Genomic DNA, 26,998 nt, shown 5'->3' with positions numbered 1-26,998 from the left:
ATTGAATGGGCAAAAACTGGAAGCGTTGCCTTTGAAATCTGGCACTAGACAAGGATGCCCTCTCTCACCACTCCCATTCCACATAGTATTAGAAGTCCTAGCCAGAGCAATCAGGCAAGAAAAAGAAATAAAGGGTATTCAATTAGGAAAGGAGGAAGTCAAATTGTCTCTATTTGCAGACGACATGATTGTATATTTAGAAGACCCCATCCTCTGAGCCCCAAATCTCCTGAAACTGATAAGCAACTTCAGCAAACTCTCAGGGTATAAAATCAATGTGCAGAAATCACGAACATTCCTATACACCAATAACAAAGTTAAAGAGAGTCAAATCAAGAACGAACTCCCATTCAAAATTGCTACAAAGAGAATAAAATATTGAGGAATACAACTAACAAAAGATGTAAGGGACCTCTTCAAGGAGAACTACAAACCACTGCTCAAGGAAATAAGAGAGGACAGAAACATATGGAAAAACATTCCATGCTCATGGTTAGGAAGACTCAATATTGCGAAAATGGCCATACTGCCCAAAGTAATTTATAGATTCAACACTATCCCCATGAAGCTACCTATGATCCTCTACACAGAACAGGAAAAAAACACTTTAAACTTCATATGGAACCAAAAGAGAGCCCAAACGCTACGTCAATTCTAATCAAAAAGAACAAAGCTGGAGGCATCACACTACCTGATTTCAAACTATACTTACAAGGCTACAGTAATCAAAACAGCATGGTACTGATACCAAAATGGAGATATAGACCAATGGAACAGAACAGAGGCCTCAGAGGCAATGCTACGCATCTACAACCATCCGATCATTGACAAGCCTGACAAAAACAAGAAATGGGGAAAGGATTCCCTGCTCAATAAGTGGTGTTAGGAAAACTGGCTAGCCATATGCAGAAAGCAGAAACTGGACCCCTTCCTGACACCTTACACTAAAATTAACTCCAGATAGATTAAAGAGTTAAACATAAAATCTAACATCATGAAAACCCTGGAAGAAAACCTAGGCAAAGCCATTCAGGACATAGGTATAAGCAAGGACTTCATGACTAAAACACCAAAAGCATTGGCAACAAAAGCTGAAATAGACAAATGGGATCTAATTAAACTTCAGAGCTTCTGCAGAGCAAAATAAACAATCATTAGAGTTAACCAGCAACCAACAGAATGGAAACAATTTTTGCAATCACCCATCTGACAAAGAACTAATATCCAGAATCTACCAAGAAGTAAAACAGATTTACAAGAAAAAACAAACAAACCCATTCAAAAGCGGGTGAAGGATATGAACAGACACTTTTCAAAAGAAGACATATATGAGGCCAACAAACATATGAAAAAATGCTCATCATCACTGGTCATCAGAGAAATGAAAATCAAAACCACATTGAGATACCATCTCATGCCAGTTAGAATGGCGATCATTAAAAAAAATCCAGAAAGAACAGATGCTGGAGAAGATGTGGAGAAATAGGAACACTTTTATACTATTGATGGGGTGTAAATTAGTTCAACCATTGTGGAAGACAGTGTGGTGATTCCTTAAGGACCTAGAAATAGAAATTCCATTTGACCCAGTAATCCCATTGATGGGTATATATCGGAAGGATTATAAATCATTCTATTTATAAAAACACATGCACATGTATGTTCATTGCAGCTCTGTTTACAATAGCAAAGACCTGGAACCAACCCAAATGCCCATTGATGATACAACGGACAAGGAAGTGTGGCACATATACACCATGGAATACTATAAAGCCATAAAAAACAATGAGTTCATGTCCTTTGCAGGGACATGGATGAATCTGGAAACCATCATTCTCAGCAAACTGACACAACAGGAAACAGATATTTACTGAACATCTGTTCCTCCAGGCACTACGTGAACTGTATATTATCAATTATTTTGATTCTCAAAAAGTCTCCTCAATGTAAAACTGATAATAGTAACAATTACAATATTTCTGTTGTTGAGCTATATAAAATTGCCAAGAGGATTTTTTGACCAACAATATTATAGGTTCAACCGAATATATGCCAGCAATTTGAGTAAATTATACATGTTGAATATGAAATTTAATCCTCTCAGCAATTCTATCATATTGTTTTACAGCTGAGGAAAGCAAACACCAAAGTGTAATTTGTCTAAGGTCGAATAGAAAATAAAGTGCTAAATGAGTCTTTGATCTGATTTATTCTTAAGCAATTCCATTTTTATTACACGTCTCAAAAGCCACTTGCAAAAGTCAAGTGAAACATATTTTGGAATGATGGTATATGTTCACATATCATATATATGTATATTTAAATCCACACTACAGCTTTGTGTATATGTATAGATACATTCTGTTATCCACATATTTTCTATATGAATGTGCACACTGTCTCATATACACACATACACACACACACACACAAAACACTAATATACTTTCCTTTGATAATATTTTCCCTTTGAAATGTCTCCTAAATTTTATAATAATCATATAGTTCCTATTGGGTTATCTTGCAGGTATTTTTAGTTCATCAATGAATAGTCCTTTTTTATGATTTCAAGCAGTACAGAACTTGATTTTAAAAATGTAGGCAGGAATTCTTGTGGAGATAAAATGTACATAATACAGTTGGGCAACTAATTCATCTTTTGGTCTTAATGATTATTTATTTGTTCCTGAGTTATGGTTATCTATCAAATTAATAATTCTATTAATGCAGCCTTAGGCTATATCCACAAATTGCCAGCATTAATAATCAACACAGTAGAAAAGGCAAATAAATTATTTCTGGAAAACAAAAAACAGTCTGAATAAAAGTTGTCTGACTGAATCCTTAACTTTTCTGATGAGATCTGGAGTGTTCAGGGTGATATGGCCATAGACTGAACCCCTGACTTTTCAGTTTGCTTTGTTAGATTGCACATTAGTTATGGATGGCAGTGACTCATTAGAGAGAAATGAATATGCTACCATCTAATTGGCTGGTAAGTGCTCAAATTAAGCAACTCTAAAATATTATGATCAATTTCTTGCTAGAACCAATGTGCTTTAAATGCCTTTGAACACAATCATATTTGATTTACTATATTTTTCAAGGAATATAAGCTTTAAGTATCAAATATTTAGTTACTTTATGTTAAAAAGATGAAACATAAAGTTATACATTATGTAATGGGCAAAGCACATGTCCATCCTCACATTTTCATATAATTTTTGCAAACAATTTAGTAGATTATTCATCCTGTGAAATACTCATGAAATTCATCTGACAAAGTTATATGAGGCAGAATGTGTTTTAATGGGACTATGGTCATAGCAGATTAATATAGATATAATCTATATTATAATCAGTATAGATTATACTGTATATATATGTATATATATATACAGTAGATATATACAGTAGATATAATCAGTATAGATAAATAACCATTTTCTTATTTGTAAAAAATAAATTAAGATAAAAAAAGAAGAGAGACACCTCTTTGAAATCTTCTGAGTATCCTTTCAAAGTTAAGTTTATTAATACAGACCCCAGAAAAAAGGACCCTGTACAATGAAATAAAATTGAGACTATTCATAAATTATTTGACAGAAGTAAAAGCTATGAACTTAATGATCTGGAATAGTCACTTAAAACTGTAAAATTCTAGAATAGACACAGCTTTGAAATATGAGTATAAGTGAGTAATGCGATCCAAAGCATAAAGATACTGAATGCTAATTTTAGAAAGATTCACAGCACATTGAATATATTAAACATTTTGTACAGGAAAAAATATATTGATGTCTCAAAATTACATGCAATAAAGTATGAACAGCTGGTTCTTTTTCATTGGTTTTCATGCAAAAATGATTATTTTTCACTGGTTAATTATTGACTAATTTATTTCCTATATCCATTTGCTCACACTTTAATGTCCCCGAATATTTAGAAGAGGTCATCTTTTGCCAGGAAGTGTGTTTGAAATGCTAAAGTTGCTATGATTACAAAATTTCCCATGTAATACCTTTTCAATCATTGGTTAAATATATATCACATTCACTCTTTTCCAAGACAAATTAAATAGTACCAAATAAAATAGGAACTCTTAGATAATACCAACCGTGATAACTGAGCACAAAAAAGCCACTTGTTGTGAAATCACTGTGGAATTTGATTAGAATCTGATTTGAAGTACTGTAGACTGATTCCAAAGCGGTATTGCCACTGAACTGACCAATCTGAGGTGAATTTTGGTCTGGTCCATCCCTATTAGACAAGATAGATCAAGATTGATTTTGAGAGTAGTTTTGAGCCAAGTTTAATTAAAGTATTGCATATACTTATATTGTACTATATTATATAGATAATAAAGATGCAGGAAGCTAACCAATAAGTGCAAATAATATCGGTATATTTTATATCTATGTAGTTGACCACATGTTTTAAAATGTAAAGTATAAAAATAGATTACATTTTTACCTAAATGGAATGTACCCATATTAGTTATAATTAATACATTGCCTTTGGGTTTTTTTTACCAAAATGCTGATGCTTTTAAATGCTTGAGGTTTGCCCCTCGTTTATTTTCTTCAGCAACAGGCTTGAGAATCACAGACTGTTAAAGTTACAATTCTTAGAACTCCTACCATAGTTCTGTTAATCTGTTGTTAATTATTAATTTGAACATTGTCTTTAATATAATTGTATTTATTTATTTAGAGACAGTGTCTCACTCTGTTACCCATACTGGAGTGCAGTGGCATGATCACAGCTCACTGTACCCTTGACTTCCCAGGCTCAAGGGATCCTCCTACCCCTGCCTCCCACTGGGACCACACGCACATGCCACCATGTCTGGCTAATTTTTTTTATTTTTTGTAGAGATGGGGTCCCACTATGTTGCCCAGGCTGGTATTTGGGATGAAGTGATGCTCCCACTGTGGCCTCCCAAATTGCTGGGACTACAGATATGAATCCGTATTGACAAGACTGTAATACAACTAAATTTTATGATGGAAATCCACTAGTTATATTAAATAATTATAATTTGAATATAGTCTCTTAAATTCCAGTGGCTTTTGTAAATAGAGAACTTCCATACCTAAAACTTAATCTATTAACTCCTTGTGTTAGCACTTAATTTAACAATATTTTTTATATCTTGTTTTCACTTATGAAGTCTTTGTTCCACAATGTTTACAAAGTTCATGGGGCAAATAAGCCAAAACCTATTTCTCTTGTGTATCTCATCCTATAAGACACATACTGTCAGTCTCAGTTACTCACATCAATTCAAATATCGATGACAATCTGTAACAGAAGATTGTGATATATTTTTATTCCAACCTTGTTCATCTGTACATCTAATTGAATCAATGAATAACAAAAGTCTTGACTTACCACACAGTAATAAAATCATAAATTGGTTCTGTTTGAAGGACAGTAAAATTGATGTAGATGCCATTCCCAGGGGGTACTCTTACAAGCCAAAAACAATCTTGAAAGTTTGGATATTCATCAGGATACCCAGGAGAATAAATGGTACCATTCATTGCAGTTATGTTCCCACCACAAAGAGCTATGGAAAAAGTCACAGAACAAAATGTTTTTAAAAAATAACAATAAACTGACTATAGAGAAAAAGGCAAACATTTCACATATCTTAAGCATTATGAAATACATTTATGCTTTGTTTTTACTTCAGTTGAGGTATATAAAATAAAGTTGACAATGCACAAAATATAATCAACTTTTATTTATTTTTCCACATGAGGTATACTAAATGTTAACGATCACTAGATTAGTGTAAATTACCTTCTCTTCTCAATTTTCAAACATTTTATATCAATGCAAACACTTTAACTTTCATTTGCCTCTTACTATGTGTATGTGTAAGGCCTTATAAGAGGTTCAAAGCCTTTTATTTCAAAGAGTTTTCTAGAGGAAAGAAACTCAGTAGCAGTATCTGGGTTAGTGGTTTATATAAGAATGACTTAAATGCATATGAACACACATGTACCCCCTTTCCTTCCCTAAACACATAAGAAAAGCTTTAAAGTGTGAATCAACTATTTTTTCACTCCCTATAGGAAAGATTAGGACTCCTGCCAATAATAATAAAATTGTTATTCATTACAGAGCCTTAGAGGTTTAAAAAAAAATCTTCAGCTGAGAGACTATATATTTAGCATGCTATTGGAAGAGGAAGACAAGTAAGAGTGCCAAAACAATATTAAAAACAGATGATATCACCTAAAAGATAGCTTCAAGTTAGAAGCATACCTTCACACCTTGGAAGTGGATGATTCCAATTACGACTGACTCCGTGAAGGCATGTCAGAGCTGAATTTCCAATTAATGTGTATCCTGGGAAACATTCAAATGAAATGGTTTGACCCACAGTAAAATCATTACCAATAACAAAACCATTTCGAAACGGGCGTGGATCAGGACAGCTTTGCAACTGATAGGCTGGAAAGAGGAAAAAGAAAGACGTTTTATCTTTCCATATTTCAGAGGCCACAGATAGGGTACTACAGCAATTTTGCAACTTAATAAACAGACGTGATGCTACTTGTGGTTGGTTATAAATAGCAATTCAGGTTTATGATAAATGCTGTCAATGACCTGTGACATAAACTTTTTCTCATGTCTACAATTTTCGTATTTAAAATGTTAGTACAATTCATAAAAAGGCACCTACTTCATCTACTTGTGCAATTCAACTAAATTATTTTAATTAAACTAAATTGTTTTAATTAAAATGTAAACTCCTCTTACAGCTATAATTTTAATAGAATATATTCTAATTCTCTTCCATAGAATGCAATTGCTTCTTGATTGTGTTACATGTACACAGAATGCAATAAGAAATATGTATAAGTTTAATTCTGAGTCTTTTTACAGTTTGTTTTACTAATTGTTTTCTAAAGATGACAATATACTTCTGTTGAGTTAATTTCAAAGAAGGTAATTTGTAAAATAAAGCACTAGAAAAAAAACTTCATTTTAATGTAAAATAAACTTTGTACTTCAGTTATGTGATAATTTTGGCTCTGCACTATAATTGCCTATTTATTTGTTCATACTTCTCTTGATCTACAGTCTGTATGAGATCAAAGTTCCTGTTTGTTTTATCATCATATCTCAAAGCCTTGCCCATTGCCTTTCACAGAGTAGGTGTTAAATTAAACATTACTAAATAAATGTTGAACCTATGAACAGGGCCTATACTCATACAATACCAATATTTAGAACTTTTTAATTAAGAACTTCAAAATTGTATTCTAATTAGTAAAACTTAAATTGCTGAAAATCAAAGTCTACTTCCCAATTAACCATTAAAATTCTATATTCCGCAAATAAAATATTACATTTGAATTTGAATACATTATCATGTTGTTTGTTAAAATATAACTCAAATTTTTAAGACTAGAGGTTTCGAAATTAATGAACAAATTCTTTCCAATGTTAAGTGCTTTTATTCTTAGTCTGTTGTTTTCATTTTAATTAATATTCTACAAAAAATATATTAAAAAGAGTTCTCATTTCAACTTAAGGCAAATGTGTATTAGGAATTGATCACTAGGAGTTGGAATATATCATTCTATTAAATATACTCTTTCAATTTCTACTCCATGCTTTTAGTTTAATAAATATAGAAAATAGATTTTAAGTGTTTAGGAGAAATTTCCTATTCTAATATTATATACAATACACTGATACAGGATTATAGGGTCTGGAAGCAGGGAATCTAAGGCTGTCTAATGCTGAGTCTCAAACTAAACTGAAAGCAAAACCCAAACTTTCCACACCTAAGTAACAACAGGGCCAGAGGCAATTCCCTCTGCAAACTCTTCAGCTTTTCTGCCCAGCAGATGGGAAATTGACTGTCTGCAACCAATCAGACTAATTGCAGGCTGAGTCTTCATTTGCATAGAAGTATAACTTTTTAACTTTGTAGTGTTCTTACATTATGCATGCAAGTATGATACAAATTGTAACCATTTCAGATCCATGTAATTTGATGTTTCAGACCTATATCTTTACTTTCAGATTTCCTTTTTGGTAGATACTTTAGCAAATACTTATTGTGCTTACTGTTCTAGTTGCTTATGATATGCCAACGAACAACCCAATTCCCTGTTCTTGCAGAGCTCAGATACAAAAGCATCACATAAAGTTCTTCAATAATTAGGGCAGAGATGTATTACAATTTTAGGTTATTTTGATTAAAAATTTCAGCCATTAGAACTAAACTTGACTATGTAAAATATCATCATATTTTTAAATATTTAATTTTAACAGACCATATACATATGAGATATGAAATATCATAATAGCAATAGCTAAAATGTCCTGAGTAATTACTGATACAACACATCATTGAATATACATACCTTACATGCATTTTATAATAAAATGTTCATTATAACTCATCTGAAAGGTAGTATAATAAACTCCATTATGCACATGAGCAAATGGAGAGCAAGGCCTAGGCCACATGAGACAGAATAGGAAGAATCAACATTTCAACACAACTCTACTTATGCCCAAACCCTTCACTCAAAAGAGACACAAATCTTGGATCAAGGTCATGCAGTAGTTCTGTTTGAGAGACAGCTGTAATATAATATGATTATCTAAGTATTTATATTCTCATGACAATAGAACAAATGAAGGAATGTCATATTAGTCTATCATTATAAAGAAAAAAATAATTTTACACAATACAACATTTGAATACTACAATATATTTTCAATATATTTCTATTAATATAAAAGCAAAGATAAATCTTTGCTGTCCTGCTGGCCTTGCTTATTTGCCTGCCTTACTTAATTTAATTGTGTATTAAATTAAGACTAATATAATCCTTTTTCATGGTTAGGATTTTCTAAGGTATCAGAGAGACATCATTCTCCCTATATAGTTTCCAGAGAGTTGTATTGTTTTAAAAATCTTTCTAATTGAAGCTTGACTTGGCTTAAGATTTTTTGTTTTGTTTTGTTTTTCTAAAACAGAAAACAGAAAATAATTAGATTCAGTTAAATATTTCTAATAGCTGATTTGGGGTTAAATAAACTTTCACTTTTTATTATTTCTCTCACCTTGGTATACAATTTGAAATCCTTGTTTGTTTTGTGAATAGTCACTGTGAAAATACAAGCTGGTTTCATGGGTTGTGCTGAATAAGGAAGATGGTATTTGAGGACCACTAAGTCGGCCAATAACAGTACTAGTTTCTGAGGATCCACTTCGTACTTCCAAGTAATCATGTATGGTTTCCGTAGAAAAATTTACAAACTGGAGATGTACACCTGAAGAAAAAAACAAGCATTATGATACTTTATTTGTTTTAACAAATTAAACATAAACATACACACACAATCACATCAATATACTTAGATAGGTTTCCATTTAGGTCAAGAGGTATAATCTCAAGATCTGAGCCACAGATTTGCTTTCTTCCCAGGACAGCTAACTTTGCTAAAGTTCAAAGTAAAAGAATACTGCTCTCACATATCCACTATTGGGTAAAAGGGAAAATTTTTCATTTCATTATAACATCACCATATGAAAAATGATCCAAAAAAGTGGCTTTCTTGTACCCTTTTAATTATATAAACCAAGTTTTAAAGGAAATGGCCACTTAATTTGTGCTATGCGGTGGCTTAAGCCTGTAATCCCAGCACTTTGGGAGGCCGAGGCGGATGAATCACGAGGTCAACAGAGCGAGACCATCCTGGTCAACATGGTGAAACCCGGTCTCTGCTAAAAATACAAAAAATTAGCTGGGCATGGCGGCGCGTGCCTGTAATTCCAGCTACTCGGGAGGCTGAGGCAGGAGAATTGCCTGAACCCGGGAGGCGGAGCTTGCGGTGAGCCGATATCGCGACATTGCACTCCAGCCTGGGTAACAAGAGCCAAACTCCGTCTCAAAAAAAAAAAAAAAAAAAAGTCAATCTAAGATCAAAAATAATTGCAAATCTGTAATATATTAACATAGATTCCACAATTACAATAGAAGTTATTTAGTTATTCTTCAAAGGATATCAATTAACTTCTCAGAAAGACCACCTGTATAGAATTTAAAGGGTAATTTCAGTGTTTTGCTTATCAGAAAATAATGCAGGCTTTTACATAATAACTTATATAAAATCTAGTGATTTTTGTCATATATGGTCATATTGCAATGTAATCCCAATATCTTTAGAAGCATAATTAAAATATGAGACAGTGAAATGTCTCAGAGATAAAACAATCTTCAAGTATGTTTGCTTAATTAATTTAACACAATTTTAGTGAATTTGATGTTTTTCTTACTATTGCCACTCTCCAAATTATTTATAATAAAATCTGATATTCGGTGAATGTTTTAACTTATTTATATTTGCTATAAATGATATATATTACCTGCCTTATGTGATTTATATATGCTAACTTATTTAATTCTCATCATGAGAACAAGGAAGGTGAGTCACAGAGAAGTAAAACACGTTAAATTTACACAATGATGCAGTAGACTTGAACTGCAAATCGAGGCATTCAGACTCTTAAGATTTTGCTATTAACTACACTGGTGCCCCAAGTAAACTCACATCTTGTTACTAAATGATGTTTTTAGAGTCCCTTGGACAAATAAGCCTGGGAAATACTTAAAACATGCTTTAAAATATTAAACAACTTTCTATAAAATTAGATCAACTTCTTAGAACTTTGTACAGGCTACCTTAATATGTGAAGATGCAAGATGTGCATTTTTGTTTATATTTTTAACTGAGAACTTTTATTACAAATCATCTTTTCAAGAATTGTTTCATTATACTCTTGAAAAAAAATTTTTTAGCTGTTGAAATGTAGTTTTTTATTTAAAATATATATATGCTGTTTAAATACATTGGATTTAATATTTGATCTAATCAAAACAAAGAAAACAGTGTGGTTATTAAAATGTAATCAAATATAAAACTCAAGTTTTAATAAAGTTGGTTTTCAAAATCAAGAATTAGCCAGAAATTGAAGATGACGTTATATTGAGACTATTGAAACTATTTTTAATAATTTGTTTTAAAATAGTTCATTTAGCTACATAAGCTACAGTGGCTAGTGAAAGACATGTAGAATAGCCATACTGGTTCAGATCTGTTGTTCATTTACATCAGTATTCTATCAATGGACATAGAAGTTGAATACAACTTCAAATTTAGTTTCCACATTTTAGCCAAAATGATCCTAAATAGGATTTGTAAATAGAAAATCCCCCAGCATCTTTCTCTCAGTAACCTCCTGCTCTCCCAAAACCTCAGGGCAGTCACACAGTGTTCAGTCATGTTTAAATTTTGTTAGCTTTCTCATCTGCATCTTTCTACTTGTCACCTTGTTTACCTAGAATTCTTTCACACTTCCTGCAGACTGAAATTCTCTGGGGGACTGACTCTTATCTTTATTTATTTTTTTTAATTTAATCGTTTATTTATTTTTTAGAGACAGGGTCCCCCAGGCTGGAGACCAGTGAAATGATCGTAGCTCACTGTACATTCAAACTCCTGGGCTCAGGCAGTCCTTCTGCCTCCGCCTTCTGATTAGGTGGGACCTACAGGGGGTGCCTCCATGTGTGGCTAATTTTTTGTATTTATAGTACAGACAGAGCCTCACTATGTTGCCCAGGCTGGTTAATTATCTTTAAAGCTAAAGTTTAAGCATCACTCCCTTTGTCAAAATTTTGCTGCATTTCCTGTTCTAGGCTGATGTCCATTCTAAGTGCAATCCTGTGCTCTCTAGTTACACTGTAACTATCTCCTCATTATGACTATAACTTATTTAACGAAAAACGCAAAGTCTGCTTTACCATACATTTTATCTCCAGCACTTAGCAGTATCTGGAGTATAATATATACTCAGTAAGTATTTGTCAACACTATGATTTATCTGTTAACTTTCATAAAACATTTAAATATTAACAGTGTAAATATTTAATCAGAGGTTGCAGATGCTTACTGGGTGGTGAGATACCTAAGTTCAGTCCTCAATAAGTGAGATAGTACAGAATTTCTTAATTGCTCTAAAACCACCTGGTTTGTGCTTCAATGATTATCTATTTATCCTAGTCTTCTGAGATTTAATGAACATGTGTACCCTCAGTCAAGCACTTCTTTTAGTGCATTTATAGATTCATAGGATATGCAAAAGCTGTAAGAGAGTACATCAGTGATGTAAGGGTAAGGAGAATTTATTAAATGCAATATATGATGTAATGTATCTAAAATATTGAAAATTATTACGTGAAAATTAGGAAGGTATTATAACTATTTGCATTTAAATCTAATATTTAAAAATTTGTAGTACTTTTAAAAATAAAATCTGATTTACTTACAAAGAAAATGGGATGAATTCAATGGATTACTAGAAAATAATAACTGTCTGATTTGGTTACACCAATAAGAAAAGAGTTACAAAAACAATGTACATAAAATTTATGTTGAATTTATTATTATTGCACATATCTAACTCAGGGTATAGTCATACATATCAACTGAAAAATACTATAAGTCTATATATATCAATCTATACCTCTAATTCTAAAATGTCCTTGCACACTGTTGGTGGGAATATACATATTAGTACAGCCATTATAGGAAAGAATAGGGGGGTTCCTCAAAAACATTAAAAATAGAACTATCATATGCTCCAACAATCCTACCACTAGCTATATGTGCAAAAGAATTGATGTCAGAATCTTGAAGAGATATCTTCAATCTTGTGTTTTTGCAGCATTATTCACAATGAATAAGATTGTGGATATGGATTGAACCTAAGTGTCCATCATCTGATGTATGGATAAAGAAAATATAGGATATATACACAACAAAACACTATTCAACCATAAAAATGAAGGAAATTCTGTCATGTACAACAACATGGATGAATCCCAGAAGGCATTATTTTAAGTGCAATAAGTCAGGCACAGAAAGACATAGCACATAATCTCATATGTGAAATCTGAAAATACTGAACTCAGAAGTAGAAAGAAGAATGGTAGTTACCAGGGTATAAAAGAGAGGGGATTGAGGAAATGTTGGTCAAAGGGTACAAAATTTCAGTTACACAAAAGGAAGAAACTCATTGTACAACATGATAACTACAGTTATTAACAACATATAGCGCTCTTGAAAATTGCTAAGAGGGATTTTATGTGTTCTCACTACAAGAAATAGTTGAGGTATTGTATGTTAATTAACTTGATTTACTTCTTCCAAAATGTACACATATTTCAAAATATGTTGTACATGATAAATATGCACAATTTTTGTCAATTAAAAAATAATAAGAAAATTAGAGTAAAAAAAGAAAATGTCCATATACTTTCAATTATTCAAGTACTCCAAGTGAAATGTATTTGACTCAAGCAACAATTATTTGAATTTCACTTTTCAATTTATATAATTGGATGTATTCCTCAACTAATCTGCAATTTGTGAAGATTATATAAAGTCTTATTCAACATTGACATTTATTTAAAGGCTACATTAATAAATATTGAAAGCTCTTTCACGTGTTTTTAATACACATACCAAAACCTATGGGTAATTTTATTGTCCATGTGCAGTCTAAACTGCTGGGATAGTTTCCAGGAAACCCAGGACTGAGGATCACACCACTGAAATCTGACATAGCACCACCACACTGAGCTGCAAAATAAGAGAAATCCAAAGTAAACCAGAGTAGAGGAATAATTTACTGTGTTAAGCAACATATTAAAATCATTTCACATTTTCAAGACTCCGAGTTAAAACTGTTTGATACAAATTTGAATATTGTCAACGTTCATTTACTATACACTAAGAATCAAATAAAATCAAAAACACATTTTCTAAAACAGCATAAAAACACATCATCCTTCCTTCCTCTGAAATAAGTGCATGCTAAATCAATTACTGCGTAAAAGTAACAGTTCGAGTGCAGTGAATGTAAAGGAACAAAGACATGTCCTTTTCCACAGTGGGCACTTTGTTTCTCTTTCTCAAGTAGTCCTAGCAATGTTTTGAATCATCCCCAAAATGACATACTTTACAGCAAAATCAAGCCAACCACTTCAGCTCTAAGTATTGTATTCAAGAGGAAATCATTTTTACAGTCTTCCCTCCTTTCCTCTTTTTTTAAATTTTATTTTATTTCTTTATTTATTTATTTATTTATTTATTTATTTATTGAGACGGAGTTTCGCTCTTGTTACCCAGGCTAGAGTGCAATGGCGCGATCTCAGCTCACCGCAACCTCCGCCTCCTGGGTTCAGGCAATTCTCCTGCCTCAGCCTCCTGAGTAGCTGGGATTACAGGCACACGCCACCATGCCCAGCTAATTTTCTGTATTTTTAGTAGAGACGGGGTTTCACCATGTTGACCAAGATGGTCTCGATCTCTTGACCTCGTGATTCACCCGCCTCGACCTCCCAAATTGCTGGGATTACAGGCTTAAGCCACCGCGCCCAGCCTCCCTCCTTTCCTCTTTTTGTGAGAGTCTCATTAAAGAATTCTAAGCAAAATATTGGTTTCCATTAATGTATAAGTTCACGTTACACATTAGATATGGCCTTATTTCATCCTAAAAGATTCAAGACGAATATAGAAGTAAAAATAAGCAAAATGATGCACATAAATTTGACAATTGAGGGAGTTCATATATGTACTTATTTTGGAATCCCTGTTATACAGGTTTACTACCAATAAGCTAAGCAAAAGCTATAAGACCAAAAATTTACTCAAGTTTTTAAATATAATTAGATATGCTTGAGCATATTAAAGAGCAATTGCATTCTAGAAGCCCACTCCTTCCTCTAAAGCACATTTTATCGTTTCATTCTTAGATGAAGAATCAAATTCCATGGCTACAAATGAAGTTCAAAAGTTACCTATATAGAACACTTATTTGCAATCTCATTTCTTGCCAAGAGTAGTAACAAATAGCTACTCAAATTTCCGGTTATATATAATAAAGGCAAATTCAGTCGGAATTTTAACAATGTTTTATACAACATTCAATAACAGGTTTAACAACTACCCTTTGCTGTGTGAACTGAATAAATTGTGTCAAGCTGATTTTAGTAGGGAAAAATATATACTCTTGGAGTCAACCTGCATATATACCTTTCATCAAATTTGTGATTATAATCAAGCTCTAAAGATAGATCCATATGCTTTTTCATGCTTCTGAAATCTCAGTTCATTCACGCTTAAACCAAACCAATTTTCAACAAAGTTAATATTTACCAATTCATTTTCCTGAATTCAATTGTTCACACATATGCCTCATAAAATCTGATAATTAATGAGTTGCAAAAACAATATTTTGGTCAATCAAATATTTTTAAAGTTTCTGGCAAGACTACACTTGCAGGTTTGTTTTGCTTTATTCTGAAATTTGAGTAAAAGGAAAGGAGTATCTTTTATTTTCTTGCCTTCACAATTCTAAGTCTTTGAGCTGTTCATTGTCCTTCTAATTCTGTTACTTTCTATCCCTTTAGGTATGATCTGGAAATCTTGTCCTCTGCATTGACTACCCCTCTTTCAGGGTAAAAAATATCAAAATCGGCCAGGCGCCGTGGTTCAAGCCTGTAATCCCAGCAATTTGGGAGGCTGAGGCGGGTGGATCACGAGGTCAACAGATCGAGACCATCCTGGGCAACATGGTGAAACACCGTCTCTACTAAAAATACAAAAAATTAGCAGGGCATGGTGGCGTGTGCCTGTAATCCCAGCTACTCAGGAGGCTGAGGCAGGAGAATTGCCTGAACCCAGGAGGCAGAGGTTGCGGTGAGCCGAGATTGCGCCATTGTATTCCGTCTCAAAAAAAAAAAAAAAAAAATCAAAAGAGAAAAAGAAAAGAGAATATAGAGTAAACAGGTAACAACAGAAGAAAAATTATGACAAATCATTAAAGACATATACAGAAGGATACCAAAGAATGCATCTGCCTTCAGCAATTTGTTCGTGTCTGTTTCCTGCAATCTCAACACTCATATGCTGTGAATAACAATTCTGTGTGTGTCATCAGAGGCTTCATGTAGACTCTTTTGTGTCCCATTATACTCTTTTTTTTTTTTAGGGACAACCATACCTTAGCCTTCCAAAATAAAATCAACTTCTGTTTTGCCATCTTAGTTGTCTCTAATATCTAAAATAGCATATGAATTTTCCTATTTTCCATCAAAATATCTGGCAGATTGCTTATTTTCCAGTTCACAAAACTGTAGCCTTGTTTTGTGATGACTAGTGTTTTATGTCGTTCTCTGATTCAGCTTCTTGTTTTCAGCTTCTCCTTACAATATTGCTATTGTATCACTGCTAAATTTTAATACTCTATCACATGTAGTACAAGCTTATTGTTCCAAATTCATAAAACACAAGAAAAGTGTACAAAGGAATTAAAAATGGGCCAGGTGAGGTGGCTCACGCCTGTAATACCAGCACTTTGGGAGGCCGAGGCAGTTAGATCACCTGAAGTAGGAAGTCTGAGACCAGCTGAACAACATGGATAAACCCCATAGCTACAAAAATACAAATTAGCCAGGCACGGTGGTGCGTGCCTGTAATCACAGCTACTCGGGAGGCTGAAGCAAGAGAGTCGCTTAAACCTGGCAGGCAGAGGTTGCAGTGAGCCAAGATTGCTCGATTGCACTCCAGGCTGGGCAACAAAAGTAAAACTCCAACTCAAAAAAAAAAAGAAAAGGAAAGTAATAAAAATGATCTCTAATTCCACCCCACAGATAATACATTTATCTTTATATTATTTTTATTCTCTGCATACATACATGCATACAATAAAGGCTACATGTTTACAATGAATAGGATCATGCTATAACTTAACTCTTTTTACATTTAACTATATCTTACAGACTTTGCCCATGTCATTAAATATTCCATTATACCGTCCACTTTTTTGTGTGAGTTAATTCCCATTTACTGAACCCCTAAATTACTGCCTATTTTTCACTATAACCTGGCCTGTTTCAGGTTCAGTGCTGAGCACTTTAAATAAATTATCTCATTTAATCCTCACAAGAAGCCTGTGAAGTACACATCATTATCTCACTCAACAGGTGAGCAAACAGAAACTCAAAGAACAATACATCTGCCATACATGGTTATTATACTTTGAACTGAAATTTGAATATATACATACATTGGACATCAAAGTCTGCTAAGTTTTCTATATGGTTACATATCAATTTATCCTATATAATAAAACTTAATTTTTCTAATTTAATTTACCATATAAATGTAAATTAAATCAAAATGATATCTACTAATAAAGTGGTACTTTAAAAAAAATATTTTATTATATTTTATTTCTCTTTCATCCTGTCTAATGGTGCTGAGAAAATTGGTAATTTTTAAAGAATAACTGATGCAAGCAATATAACAAGATGGAAACTGTCCTGTAATATGAGAGTGGTATTTAAATTGGTACAACCTTCTGAAGGCAATTTGATAATATTTACAGAAGGTTTTAAGCAGTCCTCTTTAGTGACATAATTAATCTCGTTAGGAAAAAATATAACCAAACTATTAGAACTGTGCTCTAATTACAACATTAGTTGTATTTATAATAAAGATAAAATTACGAAATACATAATGTGAAAAAATAAATATATAATTTATAATATCAGAAGAAAAAAATAGACCTTGAACAAAAAAGAAGTAACTGCACAAATTAGACAACGCTATGTGTCATGAATCAAAATTCAAACTTTGTTTGTTTCAATTATAGTTGTTGACATTTCAAATTTTACTTTAAAATTTTGATTCAAATTTTGAAAACACAATATAGTATGAGAAATTCTTACATGTTAACATCAAAAAGAAAAACATTACAATATATATAGTAGTATCCCAAGCCTTTATATTAATTTGTTTACTAAACAGTATATATTGGACCCCTATTTAAGATGAGAAACTTTCCAGGCACTAGCAATATGGTAATGAATAAAAGATCTAAACTCTCTGCTTTCATATTAGCAGAAAAAAAATATTTATTTTATTCTTTGTGCACTTTTATATTCTCAAATTTTATAATCAATAGGATATATACATAAATATACACACCACACACAATATATTTACAACCAGAATTATCTGTACACATATAAATGTTCAAAATTGCATTACGTATATACGAGGTGATTTTAAATTAGTAATATGCATTTATAAATTATTCATAGTACCTTAAAAACTTCCCTTTAAAAATCATCTAAAGTCTGAGTAGTTCCAAAGTATTTTGCCAATTAAACACATTATCACTCTCTAACATTTTTCAGTACTCTTTAAAAAGAATTGTGTACATCATATGTAAATGTTATGGATTTAATTGTGTCCCCTAAAAAATTTATATCTTGAAGTCCTACCCCTAATGTGACTGTATTTGGAGACAGGGCTTTAATGAAGGTACTTAGAGTTAAATGAGGTCACAAGGGGAGGATCTTAATCTAGTAAGACTGGTGTCCTTTAAGAAGAGGAAAATCACCGGGAGTGCGGGTGCACAAACTAATGACCACGGAAGAGACAACATCTACCAGCCAACAAGAGAGATCCTTAAAAGAGAGCAATCTTGGGCCAGGTGTGGTGGCTCAGGCCTGTAATTCCAGCACTTTGGGAGGCTGAGGAGGGTGGATCAAGAGGTTAGAAGTTCAAGGCAGCCTAGCTAAGATGGTGAAACCCTGTCTCTACTAAAAAATACTAAAATTAGCTGGGTGTGGTGGTGGAATCCACTCTGTCTCAAAATTAAAAAAAAGAAGAAGAAGATAGCAATCTGCTAGCACCTTGTTTTTGAACTTCTAGCTTCTAGAACTGTGAGAAAATAAATTTCTGCTCTCAAAACCACTCAATCTGAATGTTTTGCTATAGCAGCCCAAGCAGAGCATATATAGTACAGTTATGGTCATTGTGCAGAGTTAAGTCACACAAATCATGGACGTGTGTGTGTGTGTGTGTGTGTGTGTGTGTGTGTGTGTGTTGTTTGCTTCTTTTTGGCTTGGGCTCTTTCTCCCACTCAGAAAGAACTGTCTCTTCCTCCATGTATCTTAATTATACTTATTATCCAAAACTCTGTGAAAACCTTATAGGCTTATTTTGTTTGCCAATGAAATTCAACACCAGTCTTACTTTTAGTCAACACCAGTCTTACTTTTCTGAAATTCTATCATGTAGTTAATAACATAGTTTAATACTAAATTATTTGAGAATTCATTTATATTATTTCTAGTACTCCAAATGGTAAATGAATGTTTTAAAGATAGGGATCATATCTCACATTACTTTCTCATACTCTGTAGAGCCCAGTATTTTAACAGCAGCACACAAATACAAAAAAAAAAAGAGAAAGAGGAAAAAAAGCATGAATAGAAATAATTTGGAAGCAGCATTAAGTTAGAGCAAAAATGTGGGCCTGTACTTTCAAGGTCCCCAAGTTTCCTTTTAATATATTCCATATCTTGACTGTCACCACTAAAGACATCTCATGAAGTGTCATACTCCCTTTGTCAGATACTTTAGATTCCTTATCCCTTCTGGCTCAATAGGAAGCAACAGAATATTTACTCATTTTTCTATTCAATGGATATACAGAGAAAACACTAGGAATTTTGTTAAAAAGTCTTAATTTCAACAGCTTAAGTCTTCCATTGATATTGATGTTGAGGAAAAATAAAAATAAAAATTTTAAATTAGAAAAAGACAAAGATGTGAAATAGTTTCCTCAAAAAGTCATTTCCATAAGACCTGATAAAAGGCAAACTATATGTTTCAAAATCATGATATACAGTATGAAACTTTAAAACTTGACGAAGCTTATAAATACTTTATAGTCTTTGAACTTACCTAAACAAATTGGAATTGGATAATTCCATCTTCTTACTGGTCCTGGCATACATGTAATGTGAGAGTGACCCTACATAAGCAAAACAATGCAGTTCAGTACACCTATATAAAAAGTTTAAAATTATTATAGCATCATCAATTATTATTATTATAAAACAATTTTAAATACGTGGTTTTATTTTTATACACGTTTACTTTTACGGAAATCTTAGCATGATTAACCTAAGATTATACATACTTATAATAAAATGGAAAAAGTAACTACATGATGCTGGTAGAAAAAAATATATATAACATTAGAATTGTGGTTTTAATATTTTTCTATCATAATATGTTTTACTAAGCTACTGCAGTGATTGTACAAGTGAAAGGGTCATATACATGATGGTTTATAATGAATTGCTGTAATACACAAGGTGAAATAGGTTAAAGAATAATTTAAATTGTTTCATAAAAATATTAAAACAAGTCAAAGTATATTAAATTTTGTATTGAAATATAATGTCCTGAAAAATATGATTGTACTTCTAAAATTTATAATTTGTCATACAACTATAAAGACTATAAATTATTAATTTTTAATTTTGTGTTCTCTGAAGAATTTATTTATTTAATAAGTGAAATAGTATCTTCCTTAACATTTTATCTTAATGGGTTTATTTTTTAATGAAATTTTTATGCTCTTATAAACCTGAGGCCCTCCATAAAAATATTACAAAAGATCAATATAAATACATAAAATCAGAATATTCATTGCAAATCCGCTTCCTAAGCAAAACATACTTGTAGGAAATTTTCACTAATTTGGGAAATGTATTGTTATGGAAGTTCCATTGAGTGCTTTAAGTAGCACTTCTTTTATTTTCAAACTATGAAAATCCAGTAATTCAGTTAACACAATCCTATGTGAATAGAGACAAAAATAGAGATTAATTTTTACTTTCGAAGTAAAGCTTTTAATTTAATTAATTAAAATTAAGAAAAAGGACTTCCCTAACTTTCCTAATTTTGATTCAAAATCATTTTTGGTTACTTCAAAACAAAAAGTTTAGTCCATTCCAGCAATATTTCTCATGTGTATATTTTATTAAATATTGTGTACCCTTTTGACTTAAGACTACACTATGCAAACCGGGATCAGTGTTGCAAAACCTGTGGCTTATCAATGATTTTAAAAATATATTCTGAAAGGGCAATGAAAAGCAAAACCACAACTTTAAAATAGACTTACCTGAAGAGAATATCCTTGATCACACTGAAAGGATACGACATCACCAACCATATATCTGTCTCCAATTTTAATTCCACTGCTAGGAGTTTGTGGTTCAGGACAGGAATCCAAACCAATTGCTAAGAATATTTAATGATAACAATTTAAGTAACTTTCAAATGATAAATGTTTGAGTTAGGCATATTAAGTTGCTGAAATTGAATGTCAGTGTCTCATCAAACTAGATACTACATTGAGACTCAGAACTTTCTGTGAACAAGATTTAACTGTAGATGTTAAGATCAATCCACATTTGAACACCCTTATAAAGCTATACTTTTAAAATTTTTACAGCACCAGTCATTGAACCAGCTGTATATCTAAATTGTATTTTTAACTCCAGGCCTAATTTGTCTTCTACTGTAAAACAAAAGTAAAAATTTTTGAAAAGAAAATCCCCACATGAAAATTAAAAATAATTTTTATCATAATAGAATGAAATAAAAACATTCTTAGCAAAACAACTAAAAAATTACTTCCTATTTTGCCTCCCTTGCTTGCCTCTTTCTGCTTTCACTCTGAATACGGTTTTAAATTCATGAGGTACATTTTTATGTACTTCCTATATGTAAAATTTTTAAAATATAGTTATAAGTAGAACTTCTCTTTCTCTGAAGATACTATAATCAGAAAGGAGAGGACAAGCACAGTAGCTCACTCCTGTAATCGCAGCACTTTGGGAGGCCGAGGCGGGTGGATCACGAGGTCAAGAGATCGAGACCATTCTGGTCAACATAGTGAAACCCCGTCTCTACTTAAAAATACAAAAAATTAGCTGGGCACGGTGGTGTGTGCCTGTAATCCCAGCTACTCATGAGGCTGAGGCAGGAGAATTGCCTGAACCCAGGAGGCGGAGGTTGCAGTGAGCTGAGATCGCACCATTGCACTCCAGACTGGGTGAAAAGAGTGAAACTCCGTCTCAAAAAACAAAAAAAAAAAAAGAAAGGAAAGAAAGAAAGAAAGAAAGAAAGAGAGAGAGAGAGAGAGAGAGAGAGAGAGAGAGAGAGAGAGAGAAAGAAGGAAAGAAAGAAGGAAAGAAAGAAAGAAAGAAAGAAAGAAAGAAAGAAAGAAAAGAAAAGAAAGAAAAAAAGAAAAATTGGTGTCTCATTGAGACCTGAAAATTATTATGTACCACTTTAATTCAGTATTTTTCTGATAGGGTAATAAGAATATAATTCAAAACACTTTCATTATTTTTATTAGGTTTTTTTGTAATCTAGAGTAAATGGACAAATTCCTGGAAACACATAACCTCCCAAGATTGAATTTTTTATCTAGAAAATGGACAAATCCCTGTAAACACACAACATCCCAAAGGAGAACCAGTGAGAAATTAAAACCCTGAACAGAATACTGAGTTTTAAAATTAAATCAGTAGAAAAAAACCTACCAAAAACAAAAACAAAGCCCCAGGACAGATGAATTCATGGCTGAATTTTACAAAACATACAGATAAAGATGATACCAGTTCTAACAAAACTATTACAAAAAATCAAGGAGAAAGGACTTTCCTAACTCATTCTATAAATGCCACCATCAATCTAATACCAAAACAAGGCAAATTCTTTATGGTATGCTAAGTATAAAATCATGTTGCCAGTGGAGAAAGATAATTTGACTTCTTTTTTTTCTCTTTGGATGCCTTTTATTTCTTTCTCTTGACTGATTGCTCTGCCTAGGACTTCCAGAAGTATGCTGAGTACACAACAGAAAAAGAAAAATACAGAATAATATTCCTGATGAACATAGTTTGAAAAATCCTCAGCAAAATACTAGCAAACCAACTCCAGTAGCATATAAAAAGTTAATTTGCTGTGATCAAAAAGGATTTTTCCTGGGATTCAACATTGTTTCAACATACGCAAATCAATACATGTGATTCAGCAAGTAAACAGAATTAAAAATAAAAACCATATGATCATTTCAATAGATGCAGAACAAGCTTTCAAGATCCCTTAATGATAAAAACCCTAAAGAAATTATGCATAAAAAAAACACATTTCAAAATTGTAAGAGCCCCATATATAATAGACCCACAGCTATTATTATGCTGAATGGGAAAAAGCTGGGATCATTTACTTGTGAAGAGAAACAAGACAAGGATGTTCACTGTCACCACTTGTACTCAACATATATCTGGAAGTCCTAGCCAGAGTAATCAGGCAAGATAAAGAAATAAAAGGCATCCAAAGAGAAAAAAAAAGAAGTCAAATTATCTTTCTTCACTGGTAACATGATTTTATACTTAGAAGATCATAAAGAATCTGCCAAAAGGCACATGAACTGATAAACAACTTCCACAAAGTGTCAGGATATGAAATCAATGTACAAAAATTAGTAGCATTTCTATACACCAACAACATCCAAGCTGACAGTGAAATTAAGAACACAATCTCATTTACAATAGCCACAAAGCAAATAGAATACATAGTAATACATCTTAAGGAAGTAAAAAAATCTCTACATGGAGAAAAACAAAACACTTCTGAAAGAAATATCAGATGACACAAACAATGGGAAAACATTTCATGCTCATGAATTGGAAGAATAAATATTGTTAAAATGGTCATACTTCCCAAATTCATCTACAGGTTCAATACTATTCCTATCAAACTACCAACATCGTTTTTCACAGAATTAGGAAAAAAATACACTAAAATTTACATGGAACTGAAACAAAGCCCAAATAGCCAAAGTAATCATAAGCCAAAAAAAGGAACACAGCCAGAGTTACCACATATCCTACTTCAAACTATACTGCAAGGCTACAGTAACCAAAACAGCATAGTATGGTCCAGAAACAGACACAAAGGTGGATGAAGTGGAATAGAGAACTAGGAAATAAAGTCACACATCCACAACTAACTGAAATTTCATCAAAGTTGACAAAAACAAGCCACTGGGGAAAGGACTCCCTAGTTAATAAATGGTCTAGGATAACTGGCTAGTTGTACACAGAAGAATGAAAATAGACACCTACCTCTCACTACACAAAAATTAACTTATGATGGATTAGATATTTAAATAGAAGACATCAAACTTCAGGAATCCTAGAAGAAAATCTAGGAAATAACCATTCTGGACATTGGCCTTGGCAAATAATTTATGACTACATCCTCAAAAGTAATTGCAACAAAAACAAAAATTGACAAGTAGGATCTAATTAAACTAAAGAGCTTCTACACAGCAAAAGAAACAATTAAAGGAGTAAACAAACAACCTACAGAATGGGAGAAAACGTTCGCAAGTTATGCATCTGACACAGCTCTAACATCAAAAATGTATAAGATATTTAAACAAGTCAACAAGCAAAACACAAATATCCCATTAAAAAGTGGGCAAAGGTCATAAACAGACACTTCTCAGAAAACATGAGTGACCAACAAACATGAAGAAACGCTCAATATCAGTAATCAATAGAGAAATGCAAATCAAAACCACAATGAGATACCATCTCACACTGGTCACAATGGCTAATATGAAACAACAGATGTTGGCAAGTCATAAAACAACAGATGTTGTCAAGGCTGCAGAGAAAAAGGAATGCGTATACACTGTTGCTGGGAATCTAAATTAGTTCAGCCACTGTGGAAAGCAGTTTGGAGATTTCTCTAAGAACTCAGAACTACCATTTAACCCAAAAACCTCATTACTGGGTATAGAACCAAAGGGGAAAAACAATCATTCTTCCAAAGACCCATGCACTCGTATGTTTATCACAGCACTATTCACAGTAGCAAAAACGTGAAATCAGCCTAGGTCCTCATCATTGGTTGACTGTATTTAAAAACTATATGTATATATACATCACTAAATAATATGAAGTCACAAAAAAGAGTAAAATCATGTCCTTTGCAATAACATGGATGCAGCTGGAGGCCATTATCCCAGGAGAATTAATGCAGAAATAAAAATATATATATACCACATATTCTCACTTATAAGTGGGAGCTAAACATTGGTACACATGGGGATAAAGATGAAAGCAATATGCACTTGGGATTACTGGGTAGGGGAAAGAAAGAGGAAGGCAAGGGCTGAAAATCTTTGAGTACTAATATGGTTTGGCTATGTTTCATCCATATTCCAATTCCCATGTGTCCTCTCCCACAACATGTGGGAATTCTCATCTTGAATTCCCACTTGTTGTCGGAGGGACTTGGTGGGAGGTAATTGAATCATGGGGGCAAGTCTCTCCCATGATGTTCTTCTGATGGTGAGTAAGTCTCACAAGCCCTGGTGGTTTTAAAAAGGGGAATTCTGCTGCACAAGCTTCTCTCTTTGACTGCTACCATCCATGTAAGACAGGACTTGCTCTTCCTTGCTTTTCACCATGATTATGAGGCTTCACCAGCCCCATGGAACTGTAAGTTCAATTAAACCTCTTTCTTTTGTAAGTTGCCCAGTCTCGGGTATGTCTTTATCAGTAGCATGAAAATTGACTAGTACAGTAAATTGGTACCAGTAGAGTGGGGCATTGCTGAAAAAATATTTAAAAATGTGGAAGCAACTTTGGAACTAGGTAACAGGCAGAGCGTGGAACAGTTTGCAGGACTAAGAAGAAGACAGGAAAATGTGGGAAAGTTTGAAACTTTCGGGAGACTTGTTGAATGGCTTTGACAAAAATGCTGATAGTGATATGAACAGTAAGTTCCAAGCTGAAGGAGTCTCAGATAGAGATGAGGAACTTGTTGGGAACTAGAGCAAAGGTGACTCTTGTTATGTTTTAGCAAAGAGACTGTCAACATTTTGTCCCTGGCCTAAAGATCTGTGGAGCTTTAAACTTGAGGGAAATTATTTAGGTTGTCTGAAGGAAGAAATTTCTAAGCAGCAGAGCATTCAAGATGTGACTTGGGTGCTGTTCAAAGCATTCAGGTTTATAAGGGAAGCAGAGTACAAAAATTTGAAAAATATTTAGCCTGAGAATGCCATAGAAAAGTATTTTTTGAGGAGAAATTCAAGCAGGCTGCATATATTTGCATAAGTATGAGGAGTTGAATGTTAATCCCCAAGACAATAGGGAAAATATCTCAAGGGCATGTCAGAGGTCTTCCCATCACAGGCCCAGAGGCCTACGAGGAAAAAGTGGTTTCGTGGGCAAAGCCAGGGTCCCCATGCTGAGTACAGCCTGGGGACCTGGTGACCTTCATGCCAGCTGCTCCAGCCATGGTTGAAAGGGACTAATGCTGTGTGTTCAGAGGGTGCAAGCCACAAGTCTTGGAAACTTCACCACTGTGTTGAGCTTAAGAGTACACAGAAATCAAGACTGAGGTTTGGGAACCTCTCCCTAGATTTCAGGAGAAGTATGGAAATGCCTGGATGTCCAGGCAGAAGTTTGCTGCAGGGGCAGGGCTCTTACGAAGAACCTCTGCTAGGGCAGTGCAGAAAGGAAATGTGGGTGCAGAGTCCCTACAGAGACTCCCTACTGTGGTACTGCCTAGTTGAGCTGTGGAAAGAAGGCCACCATCCTCCAGACACTAGAATTCTTGATCCACTAACAGCTTTCACCAGGTGCCTGCAAAAACTGCAGAGGTGGAGGTACCCAAGACCATGGGAACCTACCTCTTACATCACATGACCTCCCTATGTTGTGGTACATATACACCACTAAATAATGTGCAGCCATAAAAAAGAGTGAAATTATGTCCTTTCCAGCAACATGGATGCAGCTGGAGGCCATTATCCCAGGATAATTAATGCAGGAATAAAAAAAACAAATACCACATATTCTCACTTATAAGTGAGAGCTAAACGTTGGGTAGACCTGTGAGACATGGCATCAAACGAGATCATTTTGACACTTTAAGATGTGACTACCCTATTTGATTTTGAACTTGCATGGGGTCTGTCGCCCCCTTG

At 33.4% G+C, this 26,998-nt stretch overlaps 1 protein-coding gene across 11 annotated transcripts in view; it reads right to left on the bottom strand.

Annotated features, from left to right (window-relative positions):
- CSMD3 (CUB and Sushi multiple domains 3) overlaps positions 1-26,998 on the bottom strand; it is a 1,279,316-nt gene that overhangs the window by 116,990 nt on the left and 1,135,328 nt on the right. For all 11 annotated transcript variants that reach the window (XM_002759280.8, XM_017965625.4, XM_035276379.3 and 8 more), the window contains 7 exons: positions 21,101-21,219; positions 19,870-19,939; positions 13,570-13,686; positions 9,106-9,315; positions 6,280-6,468; positions 5,398-5,575; positions 4,118-4,263 (listed from right to left, as the gene is read on the bottom strand). In XM_002759280.8, the coding sequence (XP_002759326.1) occupies positions 4,118-4,263; positions 5,398-5,575; positions 6,280-6,468; positions 9,106-9,315; positions 13,570-13,686; positions 19,870-19,939; positions 21,101-21,219 (1,029 nt within the window). The remainder of the gene's footprint in view (positions 1-4,117; positions 4,264-5,397; positions 5,576-6,279; positions 6,469-9,105; positions 9,316-13,569; positions 13,687-19,869; positions 19,940-21,100; positions 21,220-26,998) is intronic.

This window comes from Callithrix jacchus, chromosome 16 (genome assembly GCF_049354715.1).
Source record: "Callithrix jacchus isolate 240 chromosome 16, calJac240_pri, whole genome shotgun sequence".
Taxonomy (NCBI): domain Eukaryota; kingdom Metazoa; phylum Chordata; class Mammalia; order Primates; family Cebidae; genus Callithrix; species Callithrix jacchus.
This window is presented reverse-complemented; position numbering and strand designations above follow the sequence as displayed.